The sequence below is a fragment of the Lathyrus oleraceus genome, chromosome 2 (assembly GCF_024323335.1).
Source record: "Lathyrus oleraceus cultivar Zhongwan6 chromosome 2, CAAS_Psat_ZW6_1.0, whole genome shotgun sequence".
Classification (NCBI taxonomy): domain Eukaryota; kingdom Viridiplantae; phylum Streptophyta; class Magnoliopsida; order Fabales; family Fabaceae; genus Lathyrus; species Lathyrus oleraceus.
The window spans coordinates 70692679-70709283 of record NC_066580.1 but is presented as its reverse complement, the minus strand read 5'-3'; the positions used below and the strand labels follow the sequence as shown (position 1 = coordinate 70709283).

General features: G+C 32.9%; 1 protein-coding gene across 1 annotated transcript; it reads right to left on the bottom strand.

The window, feature by feature from the left end:
• Positions 1–7464: 7464 nt before the first annotated feature.
• On the bottom strand, positions 7465–12323 carry LOC127118156 (uncharacterized). Its single transcript, XM_051048308.1, has 6 exons — positions 11721–12323; positions 10099–10227; positions 9897–10017; positions 9720–9801; positions 8010–8163; positions 7465–7894 (listed from the first exon to the last, which is right to left on the bottom strand). Exons 1-6 carry the CDS (start codon positions 12018–12020, stop codon positions 7760–7762), a joined length of 921 nt encoding a protein of 306 aa, XP_050904265.1. The 5' UTR covers positions 12021–12323; the 3' UTR covers positions 7465–7759.
• Between the last annotated feature and the right edge of the window lie 4282 nt (positions 12324–16605).

Genomic DNA, 16605 nt, shown 5'->3' with positions numbered 1-16605 from the left:
CATAGGATAGGAGAACTCACTGAGATTATTATCTCATCCCATTATCGTTATTATTTTTCAGGTATTCCTTATAGGTTGAATTCAAAAGAAGCTGTCTACTAATGTTTTAAGGGATGTAGTTATTGTGATCTTCTGCTGTGGAGTTGTGTACAATGAAGATGTTGTACATAGTTCTTAGATTTTTATTTTTTAGGCTTTGTTGTATGACATGTGTCATTCGTGTTTTTAGTTTGGACATGTGTATATAATGATGCCAATAGGCACTTATGATTGTGTCAATACCAAATAATAACACTTGCATGATATTATTCTAGATATTATTATACGAGTTATTACACTCCTCCTCTAGTATCTCCTGATGAGCTGACATATGTGGATCTTTCAGAGCATCTGGTGTCATATAAGGATGTGACACTCTGAAATACCATTCAATGTAGTTGTGTCTAACACTCCAGTCAGTAAGAGTTATGCCTCATTTGGTACCATATGATTAAGGTAATCATCATACATGACACCCATATCTCTACGTATCATAGCGGGAGGAGCAGACTCATAAGGGTCTTTGAAAGTGCGTGTTGGTGAACTTCGACATGACACGCTCATATAGGTGTGAAAACATCATATGTGAACCGCAAGTCAACCATCCAAAATAGAAGGCTATATCATCAAACGGATGTGTCTCACGGTGATCGACATATGTATGGAAGTGTATATCCTCGGTATGGTTCATTCGCCTGATTCCCTCTAAGGGGGATGAATGTCGAGGCATGTGAAATCTCCTTAGTGTAGGTCGGAGCACATGACTAGTCGGATATGTGTGGAAAGTGTTGGAGGATCCAAGTCCAAAAATGGTATATATGAATTATTAGTAATGGTGTAGCAAAAGTGTTATGAAAATGACATAAATACAAAAGGCTTAAATGCATTTTTGGTCCTCCCTAGTTTAAGCGCTTTAAACAATTGGTTAGAAAATCATCTATTCTGGTCCCTTAATTTTAATGGTCTTTGAATTTTTGTGGTCCTCTTCTAATTTTGTTTGTGTTATCTTCACTAATGAGATGGCAACTTGACTTTGAATCCATGTCATCAATTCATATTTTTTTTTTAAATCTAAATAAATATTTTAATTAAAAAATATTTAAATAAACTTTTTAATTAAAGAAAACAATTTATAACAATTATAAAAAATTAAAAAAATAGAAAATCAATAAAATTGAAAACAACTTATAATTTAACAAAAATATAACAAACACACATGACAACCCTCCAAAACAACACCAACACTTCACAATCAATTACTACTAATTAACGATGGACATCAATGCTCCTTTTTTTCATATTTTTCAGCTCACCTAAATTGTTTCTTGAGATCTATTTCAACAAACTGATTCATATACATAAAATTTTCATATTCAATCTACACATATTCACACACCTTCCATATTCATAAATCTTCCATATTCATAAAATCAAATCTAAAATTATATGAAATCTAGAAAATCCAAATTAATTATTTTGTGTGAGAACTTGGCCGATTAAAATTTTGTTTTTGTGCAAATGCGATATTTAAATTAGATTTGCAAAAAGAACCCAAAAAGTAAAAAAAAAAAAAACATCAATTTTTAGTCATTTGAAGAAAAAGGGATTTTAAAATTAAATATGAAAAAAGAATCCAGAAAATTTTACAAAATAACAGATGAAAAAGAACCCAAATTAATTTTTATAACTCTTTCTACAACAAATTAGAATGGATGTAAGATGCAAATAAGTGAGGAAGAAGGTGGACCTTTTATTGAAGAAGAAGAATTGCAGTTTTTTTTTTAAAATAACCATGTTTTTCAAAAAAAATACGAAAATAACCAATTTTTCAAAAAATTTCCACCCAAAAAATAAGAGGAGGCGACAGATGCATTGGGCCTCTCATGAAGAGGCGCCTGCATGGCAGGCCAAGAGGAGGCGCCTAGCAACTATGTGTGTTTCTTTTGAAAATAAAATTTAATTTTAAAGCCAACAAGAATCGAACACACAACGCAGGCCAAGAGGAGGCGCCTAGCAACTATGTGTGTTTCTTTTGAAAATAAAATTTAATTTTAAAGCCAACAAGAATCGAACACACAACGCAGGCCAAGAGGAGGCGCCTAGCAACTATGTGTGTTTCTTTTGAAAATAAAATTTAATTTTAAAGTCAACAAGAATCGAACACACAACCTTTGTATCAATAGTGAAACACATTACCATTGCACTACAAACCCTTAATGTTAATTTCTATCATCATATATTTAATAACCCAACGCAAAATGCACCCCCTATTTAATTTAATTAGATTTATTCATTTTCCTAATAAAAAAAATTATAATTAATATTTTATTTTTAGAATCTAATTGTTAATTAATTAATTAAATTACAATAATTAATTTTCATAATCAAGGATTAATTTAATTTAATTTTAAATTACAAAAAATATAAAAGTATGTTTTAATAATTATGGTTTTTATTAGTATATTTTTACGATTAATTTTATGATCTCCATCACACCACCATTAAAGTTGTCTGCTGTGGAATTTATATAGTAACTTTGGTTCTTGTGTGCTTCAAAATTTCTTCTTTCTTTATATTCTTTTGACAACTTGTTCCTTTGTCTTAAATATTTCTAAGTTATTCTTTAAACCATACAATTTTCCACCAAATACTATTAAAAGTACTAAAAACTACTGACTAAATTCAATAATGATGAACTGTCATCATAACTTCAAACTTAAAATGTTACTTAACCGCGAGAAACATGCTTGCAAAATAATTTTTTTAACAAATAGCATTCTTACCCAAACAACTATCACAATGCAATTCTGTCTTTGATTTATGATATACTCAACTTTTCTCTCTTTTTCATCTTTTCACTCAAGTGAATATAGAAGTAAATCATTCAACCTAAAACAATTATTTTTACCATAAACTTGAAAATTTTCTAAACAGTCAATCAAAGTCAATATTCAAATACTCACTTCTGAGGTCTTTCAAGATTATAACATGTTTTATGTCAAGATGAGATATCTTGGAATGGTAGGCTTGAAATTAAAAGTTAAGTATCTACTACTTTTTTTCTTGTCTTGCAAGCATCATTAACTTAATACAAATACCAATTTAAAAGTAAGGGAGAGTGTCGCGGCTGAAAAAATATAGAGTCGCAACCATATTTTAATTGTTCCTAAGGAAAAGAAAAATAATGATAAAGTCTAATGTTAAGGGAGAGACTAGGTTCGGAATTCGGTTAAGTAAGGGGGAGATGTTAGGCATCCCTCACCTCCATTGTAATCAATGAGATCCTCCTCTAATCATAGGGTTAATGTGTGTTTCTAAGGGAATATTTTCCTATATTTCCCGTCTATTTACTTATTAAAAAAACGCTATTATTTAGAAAAAATGAGTAAATTAAAGGATTAAACATAAAAAATGTTTTTTATTATCATACTCGCTGGAGTGTTTAAGACTATATGCCTACGTACCTCCATATTAGTGAAGAATCATAGTATCGTAGTTCTTCTCGAAAATGTTTGTTTGTTTTGTATTTTTTAAGATTGTGAAAGTTCTCACCGCATCGGGGGCGGAGAAATAATTGATTTTTGAAGTCCCTCAATGCACAAGGGCAGATAACTTAAACTTTGAGTGTGTGACATGGATTTTAAATTGATTGGTTAGTTGACAAAATATTATAATTAACTTATTTAAAAATTAAACTAAATAATGTAGCTACACGCATAATCAATTTTTATTTGAAATTTAAACATAATTAGATAAGTGATAGAAAAAATTATTACGATCTCGATTAAACCCTAACTATCCTCGGTAACATCTCAAAAGTTAGCCCTAAAATTAATCGTAAAGATATACTAATAAAAACCATAATTATTAAAACATACTTTTATATTTTTTGTAATTTAAAATTAAATTAAATTAACCCTTGATTATGAAAATTAATTATTGTAATTTAATTAATTAACAATTAGATTCTAAAAATAAAATATTAATTATAAATTTTTTATTAAGAAAATGAATAAATCTAATTAAATTAAATAGGGGGTGCATTTTGCGTTGGATTATTAAATATATGATGAAACAAATTAACATGAAGGGTTTGTGCTGCAATGGTAACGTGTTTCACTATTGATCCAAAGGTTATGTGTTTGATTCTTGTTGGCTGCAAAATTAAATTTTATTTTCAAAAGAAACACACATAAGCGTCAGCTGTATTGGCGCCTCTTCATGAGGCCCAATGCATCTGGCGGCGCATCCTCCCCCAAACATGGTTGGAAAAAGAAAAAGAAACCTTTCTAAATATACCAAAATTAAAAGCAAAAGATTATCAGAGTTATAAATGAAAATTAAAAATTAAATTCTTTAAAGCAAGAAATTAAAAGCAAAATATTAGTTTAATATTAATAAATATTATAACTTGGATGGTAATAAAAAATAAATTCATAAGAATTAAAAATTATAAGAAATAAAAATTAATTATAAAAAAATGAATCTTTTAAATGTTATTTTAATTAAAATATTCGTTAATTTTTAAAAAAAGTCAGACTTGCTGACATAATACATAAATGAAGAGGACACATAAGTAAAATTGGAGGGGGCATAAAAATCTCAATGAAAGTGAAATTAAGGAACCAAAATGGTTAGTTTTATAATAGGGAGACCAATAATTTAAAACGTCCAATTAGGGGACCAAAAGTGTATTTAAGTTAATACAAAAAGATGCAAAAATATTACTGTCAATAATGGGATGTTGCTTGACATTTGTTTGATCTTCATACAGCCTTCAACTAACTTGAAGTACGGATAGACCAAACAAGCGACCCCCAATTGTACTCATGGATTTGCTCCAAATCATCGAAGTATCGCATGTAGATCACAACCACATAAGTGGCACACTTGTCCACAAAAATGAATGTGTCAACCAAATATAATGGGTATGCTCTATGCTGCGCAACCTGCTCGTCACCACCAACGACCTGCTTTGTTGCATGTAGTTGCTATGTATACAGTCTCTCCAGGAACTGAAATCTGACATGAACCCTTCGTATGGCTTCTACCTCCTTTATGGCAGGGTTCAGCTCCTAGATAGTCTACCATCATCTCTAGTGCATCATCTAGGTTGATCTTGTTGTGGTTTAACAGTCTCCCCCTAATTGAAAGATGCAACAGGCACGAGACATCATCTAGTGTGATACACATCTCACCATGTTAAAGATGAAATGATGACGTCCCCGAGTGTCATCTCTCTACAAAAATGGACGACATACCCTGGTTAATCGTAACATAATTGATCATACACAAGTCTTTCATTAGGCTGCGGCAGACCATAAATCTTTCGATCATGGTTAATGCATTTTAAAGCATCGCGGTCCAGTAGAAAAATAAATCAGCGTCAAAAACTTTGAATATTATAACAAAATGATTTTTCAAAGAATGAATACAACTAAATGTTATCTCTCCGTCTCAGACATATCTGAAAGTATGGTTTGAGTATAAAGGCATCAACGATAAGTCTGACGGACACCCTCTAAACCCCTCGAGTGCTTGCGGAGCCTCAGGTGCCTGAGTAGGTGACGTATGTCTCCTACGGGAAGACAAAGACGGTGATGCATGAGCACCAGAAGTTGACGCATCTACATCAATCGGGCTAGAAACGACAGATGCCTGCGATGATCAAGTTTTTTCCCTCTGAACCGATGCATGTTGTGAAACTATGTCATGCCTCAATCTAACTAGGTTATCAACCATAATTCAGTAAGTAAACCACACAAACATTATACATATGAAACACAATGAGATCAAGTCAAACAATCGCAAACTGATAAATTATGTAGATGCATCTCCAAATTCCATAAATCTAAACGTCGGAAAATTTTAGATATGCATCTCAGGATTCTGGAAATCTAAACATTGGAAAATTCTGGAGATGCATCTCCATAAGGTTTAACAATTCATAAGCACGTTAATGGTGGTAAGGTTTAACAATTCATAAGCACGTTAATGGTGGAAGTGCAATACATGCCAACATCCAAAATAATACATTGATCATTTAAATTATCTATCAAACACATTGTTCATTTCAATAACATATCTAAACTACCTATTACCTAACCTAATGCTCAATTTCTACAAATGTACATAGAAATTAAAAAAAGTTTAGAAAATAAAAAACTTACCTAATATGAGTTTAGTTTTATGATATAGCAGCTCTTTGACCGATTTGATGTTGATAGGAAAAACTTTGAAATAAGTTGAATGATTTTGAGAGAATTGGAGTTAAGAGAGTTCTAAACTTGAGAGATGAAAGTTTGAGAGAGTGTTTTGAGAAGCAAGAAAGAAGAAAGAGTCTAACGCATTTTTGATTAAAACAGTGTCCGAAGATGCATCTCACGAAGATGCATTTTCTTATTATTATTATTATTATTATTTTATTACCTTAGGATCTGACTCAAAACAAACATATTATATTATCTTACATCCAAAGATATATCTCTAAATTTCAAAAATATATTTAATTATTTTTACGAGGACTTGGTAGCAATACTACCTTTATCAATTTCCTAAAATTTTCCAATATCTTATCCTATGATATCTCAATGTTTAAGAAGAGAAAACGTAGACACAATAATACTTTAGTGACTACCTTATGAATCCCAGAACAATTACCATTTTTTCTGCATTGATTTGACTTGTGCCTTTTATGTTCCTCGGTGGTATTGGTTGAAAAAACGTCATTTTCACAATTAAGTACAAACCAACAAACTTCCAAAAGCGACTTAGCAACATAATTCATATTTGAACACGAACACTTAGGTTGAAGATATTCAATGTTCTAGTTCCGGGATGTACTTTCTCTATTCAAAGTAGGCCCAGAAATTGAATGTTTAGAAAAGTAGGTCCAGGTACATCATCCATTGCACAATACAGTAGAAGGCAAAAGCAATCCCCGAAATTAATAGAGTGGTCAAAAGAAAGCACAAAATAAGAAAAACGAATTTAATATTTCTCTTTCTCGAGTGGCCTTAGTACCTAGCACAAAAAATAAAATTGTTCCAATTCAGCCAAGAGAACAAGCTTTCTATTATTACTGTAGTACTATGATATTTATAACAGCCTAATATTATATCAAGCTAGAGATCCAGGTGTTGTACTTCTTATCAATTACGTAATGGTTGAGATGAAATGGTTAATAAGTTTTTGTTAATATTGAATAATTCAGAAAACCCGAATTTGAATCCTATCTGAAAGCAAACAATATTTACTTCTGTCAAACTCCAGAGTATCAGGGTCCCTCGAGGGAACTAGAGGGTAAAACAGGGGAAAAAACAGCAAACATCAGTTTGAAAGTAACATACCTTTGCCATGAGTTGTCAAGGCGCTTTAATTTGCTATCCATGCTTATCTAAGACAAGATTACAACAAACTTTGGAATGGAATGAATGTTTGAACTTCTAATAATTATAGATAATAACTTTATAATACAAGATACACTTCCCAACAGATGCAAACCTATAAACAAGAATAAGAATTCTGGCAATCTACATACATAAGTGGTGAATTGATTTGACCTAAAGATGCAGCCTTTGAAACCTTTAGATGCTCAAGTAATAAATTGGTGCTATACAAAAAATCTATATCATCCCATCAGCAGCTGCACTTTCCAGCAATATAACTAAGAACTTCACCCGAGAAAAGCAAAAGAGCCTAGAGGCGAACAATTTTAATCCTACAATTTCCAACTGGAAGCTGGAATCCCTTGCTTCTGGAACCAATCAGTCATGTGGAATTTTTCATAGAGCAAAGGTCTTACATCATTCTGCTCAGAGAGTTGCTTGAGAAGTGGAAGAATGACATCTAGAAGCTGATAAACATGTAAATACAGGAGATCGTGAGTAAATCATAAGAATATTAGATGGGCCATTTTGTTTTATAGGGGCAAACGTGATTTTAATCTTCATTAATGCAGATTTGTGGACCTGGGTGTCATGTGGATGCCCGGCAGAAAATGGAATACATGGAATTCCATTAACTGGTTGTAATACAAAGCTGAAGGGATTGTTGTCTACAATAACAATGCGGTCTAGATCCTTTGATATGAATGTAAGATCCTTAACATGTTCCCTATATTCCCTGCAATCATATAGCATTTATAAGAATGCTTGTAATTTGTTCAAGAGGCTTCACTCTGAATTTCAAGTCCAAAAACATAGACATTCAAATAATTCTAAGAATTCAGAAATGTTACATATTAATAGCACAATGTGAAAGAAAAAAAACAACCATGCGCTTCTGGATAATAACTTGAAAAGAAGCAAATAAGTTGTAAACAGCCATATGGATTTGGAATTAATAGAGACAAGTCCAAGAATTCTGTCTAAATAACAACAGTCCCCGAGTTATTGATCTATAGTCAGTTGTTCTAATTTTATAGCATGATTTCAGCAGTTGAATTTTCCAACCCCAAAAGAGAAGAATGTGAATGCACGATTTACTAACAAGAGTACATGAGGTGGACAATTGGAAAGTAATAAAGTGTACTCAAGGTGAAATCAAAGAGTGGGAATTTAATTCACTTAATCTAAGTTCAGAGATTGGAATGAAGTCCTAATTACATCATACCAGACCCTAACTCAAGTATTTGGGATGGGTGGGGATTTGGGAATGAGCTCATGTTTTGGTAACAAAGCTACCAAAAATGAAAACATAGACGAACCAGCTAGACAGTCATGTCCATCTCATCCAGATTTATCTCTCAAGTGCTTCTGGTAAAACCAACAAAAGTATGAAGACATGACCATAAAATCCGAAGAACATAAACTCTTGGGACTTAGCAGATACAGATAGTATTACAAAAGTCCCTAGACAGCTTTTTTAAAGAAAATGGTCGAATAAATCGAATTTTGAATGAACAAAAGAAAAAGGTTATGGAAACCAAATGTAAATTTAATGAACAAAAATTGTACCATTCTTAAGACTTGTAAGCATTCTACTTACTAAAGTAACATCAAAAGAAAAATCCATATATCACATAAATGTCTAAGTAAATATAAAAACATAAATGTATAAGACTTTGTTTGGATCAACATTTACAATGGCTATCTCGCAATCCAATGAAATTCTAATGTGGAATCTTGCACCCCCATGCACTCCTGACGTCAAACTGCTGAAGTTACATAGTGTGGCTGTTGGATTGCCGCACATCTAGAGAAAAGGTAGTGCGGAAATAAACACATGCTAAGTAAATGTGAAAAAGAAAGATTAAATAATACATTTATATATAACTAAGGAGACTCGTTGCGGCATGGTTCATTTATTTCAACACAAGATTTTCATCCATTCAGTTATACAAAACACAACAGTTTAGTGAAGGTTCATTCTATCAGACATAGTCAAGTTATATTGTACGAATGGGATGTATTTGTATCAAATATTAGGTCTGTGGGTTTTTTTATCAGTGCTGCAAACATTCAATGAATTCAACTCAAACTTATACTGAAGACAAAGATAGAACGTGAAGAATATATGAACAGCTATCAGCAAAACATAATTCAGATATATTGTTCAGCTATCAGCAAAACATAATTCAGATATACTGTTCAGCTATCAGTAACGAATGACCAGATAGAGAGCTTAATTACAGAAACATAGTACTGAAACAGAAACAGAAACAGGGGAGAAGCACCTACGTGCTAATTGTTGATGGCCGATAAAGTCGTAGACTGAACAGATTTTTCTTGTCTATTATGTCAACAAGGGGTCTAGCATAGCCTGTAAAATGTAATGCATATACCATTCAGAAATATTAAACAGAATAGCCAAAAAGACCAGTTATGCAACAGTAAAGCTTAGTATTTTGAGGAAACCTTCGAGACCAGCAGTAAACAGCACCAAGTCAGCAAATTCACTAAGTTTTGTTAAGAATTCCTTCAACCCAGGGCGTTCAAAGACTGTAACATAATTGATTTTTGGTTTGCCTTCTCCTTCCTTGAAAATCCAACAAGATCAAATGATGAGGATATAAGATTCTAGTTCTGGATAAGAAGAAACCAGGCACAAGCAACATACCTTGTCAGAAGATACACACTCCAGCTCAAACCAATTCAAACCAGCTTCGATTGCTTGAGAACGTAGTGCAGTTGGCAAACTTGATGTCTCATATGCGCATACTAGTGTTTCATCCAAGTCAAGCACTACCTACAAGTATACACACACATATGATTGAAAACTATATTAGCAACAAGGAAAATTGTGATAAAATTGGAAGAGAAGATCTCAGGTCAGGAGGATGTGACAAAAGAAAACATTGTAACTATGACATCATTTGCAATCCTATAACAGCTATCCATAATAATAATAATACTCCTTATAACAATTTTTTCTTTCTCATTTTCTGACAACCAAAGACTATTTTCAGCTGGCATGCTTTCCCTTCTATTCACTTCAAGTTTATTCATTAAAATAATAAAAGTAAAAATGCTGAGCACCTCATATTTTGACGAGGCACACTCTGATTTCAACCGAAATGCGAGCACTAAAATACTATATAGTAGCATATATGTAAGCCAGATAAGAGTTTTTGCATGTTTGTGCCAAAGGTTAAAAATGGAGGGATACAGAAATTAAAACAACCTTCCAGCTCAATGGGGAAAGTTAAAAAATGGAGACAAATAGTTATTCCTCACTAACAAACTAAAGAACCAGTGCAGGACACAACAATGTAAGAACTAAATCAAAACATCATAATTGTATATCCATCATAAGAACCCAAAACTTGATGGATTTTTAGCTTCAACTATCTGATGTAGGTAAGCAACATAAATTAGAAAACAAGACAGGCAAACCAAACATTATAATGCTTTTCCTTTCATACCAGAAGATTCCAAAACCCTTTATGAAAAAAGTCAACCATTTTCCAAATTCGACCAGCCAACAACACACCATATCAAACCTAACAACTTAACACACACGCATAGAATCGGAAAATTCATTGACTTGCATTTAACGTCGTTCGTTCTTGCACAACAACTGAAAACAACTTATAAAAACAAGACAGGCAAACAAAACATTATAATCCATTTTCTTTCATATCAGATGATTCCAAAACCCTTTACAAAACAAAGTCAACCATTTTCCAAATCCGACCAACCAACAACACACCATATCAAACCTACTAACTTAACACAACAAATTATAAATCATAATTAACTTAAGATTCTTCAAATAAATTTAGGTTCACAATACTAGTGTACACAAGAAACCCAAGAAGATAAACAATAAGCAAAAAACATCTCAAGAAGCAAAGAATATTTGCAGCACACGAAGCTTGAAATTTAACCAAAAGTACAAAAATAAAAAGTACACAATCTTTAAACCTTAACACATTTCTTGTTCTATTATGCAACATACTCATCTTTATCTTCATCTTTATCTATATCTACATATAACAAATATGTGTTCTATTTTCTCTTCCAAACCCTACTCATAACAAAACCAAAACAAATTCACCTTAGAAATTCCAATTTTCAAATACTTCACATACCATAATTTAACTAACAAACTTTATAAAAAAATCATAACAAGAAATAACAAAACACATCTTAAATTCTCATAAACATCACTAAAATACAAAGCAGTAGTTGATTATGATGATATAATAATAAAATAATAAAATAATAAAATAATAATACCGTGAGTTTTTGGACGGGACGGTGATCGGAGACGGGAAAATCGGCGGTGATTTCAACGGCGGAAGTCGTTGACGAATCGTATTCCTGAAGCTCAACAGAAGGAAGAGGTTTGAAGGAAGATGAAGTTGAAGAAGAAGACGAAGAAGAAGAAGATGAAGAAGAGAGTAAAGGATAGTGACCTAGGGTTCTTATAATCTGAGAAAAGATCTGAAAGAAAAACGTGAACCAGCTTAAAAGTGATTTCCAAACTTGCTGAGTTCGCGGCGGCGAGTACACCTCTGTCTGAGTCAACTCGCCCATAACAATCAATTTCTCAGATAGATTAGAGGATTAATAAAATAATTAAATAGGTTAATAAGGGATACAGAAAGAAAGACGATAATTAGAATCTTGATGGAGAAGTAAATTACGATTTTGTTATGAATATCGTGTTTTTTATGTTTCGTTCTGTTGTGTGTGTGAATATGCGAAATTCAGAGAGATGTGGTCATGGTGGAGTAATATGAAAAAGAAAGAGAGGGAGAACAAGTTGGGTAATGTTCTCCCGAGCGCTGTGGTGGCGCGTGTTTCTCACGCGGTGCTGAAGAATGGGGTTTGGATCTGTAGGGCGGCTGCACCTACGTTGTTGATTGTGAGCCGTTGGATCTTTAGTTTTAAAATGAATAAATCATCAAATTTAGTCTAAGTGCATTTTTTTCCTGTAAAGTGCTACTTATCTTTTTTTATGGCAAAACCAATTTTTTAAAAACTATATTCATTGATCTAGGAGATTAACATTGTTAATCATAAGTTTTTTTTTTACTCTATATAAAAGATCAATTGTTTTTTGTATTAGGAATCCAAAAGTGTCAAAAGTTAATGGTATAAAAGTAGGTTGATTTTCATAAAACGTTTTCTCATGTTTGACCACTTCACTTGAGGTAGCTTCGGGAGCTGCGTGTCCCATAGTAAATCATTTAGTCCCCAACTCCACCAATGGAAAAGCAACAATTAAGTCCACACAAGCATGTTTTTCTCCTACCCACTTATACACCAGAATATCTGGTGGTCTAAGTGTCGATCTCCCCTCATGTGAATTAGTCAAGAAATTCACATGTGCCTCTTTCTTCATAGATACTTCAGCCCGCCGAAATATATCAAACATGACATCTCTAACAAGGTCATGTTGATATTTGAAGTCTGGAAGCTCCCTACAATGAATCATGTGTTCCTCAAATGTATCTAAACGTGCTTTATGAAAAACAGGGCAAACATTATCAATAGAAAATAAAGGAATCATAACACGGTATCTTAGGATAATACGTTACTCCATTGTTGACATGTGTTGGTCTAACCCATCAATAGGAATAGCAAGGAGAAAGTCCTAAGCATGCGCGGCTTGCAAACAAGCAAAAATTATTTTCTGTCTTATGGTAATGTCAAACTTTACATCCATGTCCTTAACACTTTTACTAAAAAGTGCATTCCCCAAAATATGTTGTACTTTAGGAAGGACGATGTCCTTGCTAGTAAAAATGTTAAGCCAAGATCTGGAATCGTAACCCTAAGACCATCCAAAGCTATATTATAATATGAGTGCATATAATATACCTCAATATCTCTCATATTATCTTATAACATCCAAGATTGGACCATAGAAGTCACAAAAACGTATGAGGCTGTTAGACGTTAGGCTTCGATCTAGAGGGGGTAAATAGATCACAAGTTAAAAACTTTAACAAAAAACTGTTTTGAAAATTTATAGTGAGTGGAAGTAATCTGGATAGAATCGTCTAGCCGAACCGCTATCAAAAAGCTCATATATGTGTAATTGCAATCAAGGTATGATAATAAACACATATTTGATCAACAAATTATCAATCACAACCAATTGAATGCTTTGTTAAAACTAGAGACTATTCCCAAAGATTAAACACACAAAAATACTATTGAGACAAATTATCGAACACCTTGTATGCAATCGATTTCGATTAGTAATTTGCATGATTTTGTTTATCTTAAAATCCAACTATAATCTAATTGATTGTGATCAACTCAACAAAACCTTTTTCAAATGGTTTTCAAAAGAATTAACCAAACGTATTGATCGCACAATCGATGAATTCAATAATTTACAAATCAAAATTAAAAGAGAGAGAGAGAGAGAGAGAGAGAGAGAGAGAGAGAGAGAGAGAGAGAGAGAGAGAGACAGAGAGAGAGAGAGAGGGAGAGAGAGAGAGAGAGAGAGAGAGAGAGAAGAGAGAGAGAGAGAGAGAGAGAGAGAGAGAGAGAGTACACAAGGATTTATTTAGGCAATTCCCCAATCGACCTTGCTATGGGTACATCTGCCCTCAATTAGAACTTGAATTGAGGTTATAAATTAACATTACTTTACAAAAGTATGTATATAAGAGAAATGTAGTAATCCAACCCTATAAACCCTAAGTTTGATGTTGATTCTGCCAGTTTCTATTCCTTTGATCAAAGCTTGACCAAGTAACCTAACAATGTCAATTTGATCCATTGTCCCACGTTACTCCTTTGCAAGAACCTTTCGTTCTTCGAAGCCTTCACTCGATCGGATCCAGATTGCGGATTTTTATAACCCAAGATTTACCAATATGATCCACTGTCATACGCTACTCCTTTACAAGAACCTTCTGCTCTTGAAAGCCTTCACTCGGTCGGATCCAAATTGCGTAATCTTGTCCAAAACCTTTAAGTTCCTAATTGATCTTGAAGGAAAACCTCACCTTGGTTTTCTTATTTGAAACCCTCAAAGATCTCAACCCAATTTACAATTCAACAACCTAAATTGGACGTTATCAAATTTAATTCTAGATGGCATCCAAACAAAGAATGATTATGTGTAGTTTGTTTGTGTGTATGCATAAAATATAGGTTAAAGATAATGAGAACTCTTTGAAATCCCGGTTTTGTGTAAGTTTACTCTAGAACCTTGTTGGAAATGATGCATGTATGAAGTATTTATATGCATACATGTTTTGAGGCAAAAAGAATGCAAAAGATTTGAAAAAGTCATGAATTTTTAGAAAAATATGTTACATGTTGTAGTGGTGCATTCGTGACCATCGAGCTATGGATAAACCCGACGTCAATTGAAAAATCAGAGTCTCCACCCCGCCTTTTTTATTTCCAAAGGAAAAGGGAAAAGTACAAACAAAACCCAAAGATAAGAAGTTTTCAAATCAAAACTAATAAAATGTCAGAGATTACAGGTAAGGGGGTTGGTTATACAGAGGGAAGGTATTAGCACCCAAAGTCTCCTAGGTACTACTAGGGAGCCCTTTTTGTGTGCAAGTGTTTTAGTTGAAAAGATGTTTGATAAAAATGGAATGGGGTATGAGAAAAGAATTCATTTATTATATTTTAGTGTTTGACAAGACCTTCGATCTTATGCATACGTACCAACATAAAATGAGGGATCAAAACCCCGTAGTTCGTGGTAAAAATTTCAAAGAAGTTGGTGGATGGATTTTAACAGAGGTTTAAAAGAAGATGGAAAAAAATGGCCAAAATATTTAAATGAAGTTGTTAATTTTTTTTTTGTCTTTTGAAATTAAAGTCAATATGGTTAAATTTATTCACAAGTTTGATTAAGAAAAAGTTTGAAAATTCATTGGCATGAGGCCAATGTTTCTACTCATTAAAACATGTATAAGTTGAAAACAAAACCAAAGAAGCTTTTGAAAAGAGGGAGGGATTTTAAAATTTAAGAAGTGGGAGGAGATGAAGGGACTACCCTAGACAAAAATTAAAAGTTAAGAGTTGAAAAGATTTTACCAATGGGAAGCAATCCACAAGACAAGAATGTCATATAAAAACTCATTTCCTTTTGACTTTTGAGCAAGCAACAAGCACAAGCAACATCCAAGCAAATAATAACGAAGACCAAGGCATCAAATAAAGATAGCCATAATATCAAAGCAAGCACTCCAATAGCAAGCATCCTTCAATGTTTTCAAATGTATCAGATGAAATATTTCCTTGGCAAACTCACAGAAACAATCATCAGACATCAATCAGAGTATCGGCATAGCAATTAAGCACAAAGACAAAGTGATAGATGAACCCAAAAGAAAACACCAGGCTTGCATCAGATGAAAGGCACTGTCAAGGATAGCCCAGTCTCAAAATAATGGCATTGGCCAAGTCCTTCAGAGCATAGGGAATGTTGCCTATTTCTAAGTCCAAGAGTTCAGATCAAGTCCAACAGTCCACAAAGATATTTTTTTAGGGTTTTTATTGTTTATTAAGTATTTTAAGGTCCTAAGACCACAAACAGAACAAAATTACAAGCACATAATATATACAAGCACAAATGGTATGGCTCAAGTGAGCAAAATAAAAATGACTGAAACATAAACATCTTGCATGAAATGTAAATGGCAATGAATGATAAAAGTACTTGAATTTAAATTGCATTAAGTAAATGACTTGAAAGTAAACCAAATGTTAATAAGAGGTTAGTGAAGTGTTAGTTAGAGAGTTTTGATTGTTTAAGTCATTCCTTTGGTTGCACTATGGGACTCTAACCCATTTGGTTGAACATGCAAAACAATAATGCATATTTTCCAACTCTTACTTTTCATAAGCAACAAACTTTGGGACGACACGACAATGGGTTTATTTCAGAATACATGACTAGTTCATCAACGCGACATGATTGTATACATCAATCATTAGGTGTTCATATTCACCAAGTCTCATAAGAATAAATCATGTTCCATACAAGAATATTAGTTCGTGACTAAATTATAATTCTAGCAGCTACTCGTCCATGGTTCATACCGAGGTACACTTTGCGTCAAAGCATCGCCATCTTAGTCATTTTCATAACCCAAGTTATCTTTCTAGTTCATTCACCTAGTTATAACCCTATGTT

Excerpts from the sequence above, each read along its gene's own strand:
- LOC127118156 (XM_051048308.1), bottom strand. The coding sequence starts at position 12,020 with ATGGGCGAGTTGACTCAGACAGAGGTGTACTCGCCGCCGCGAACTCAG. Across the intron at positions 10,018-10,098 it reads AGTGTGTATCTTCTGACAAG|GAAGGAGAAGGCAAACCAAA; the intron begins GTATGTTGCTTG and ends TGGATTTTCAAG. Across the intron at positions 7,895-8,009 it reads GGCATCCACATGACACCCAG|CTTCTAGATGTCATTCTTCC; the intron begins GTCCACAAATCT and ends CATGTTTATCAG.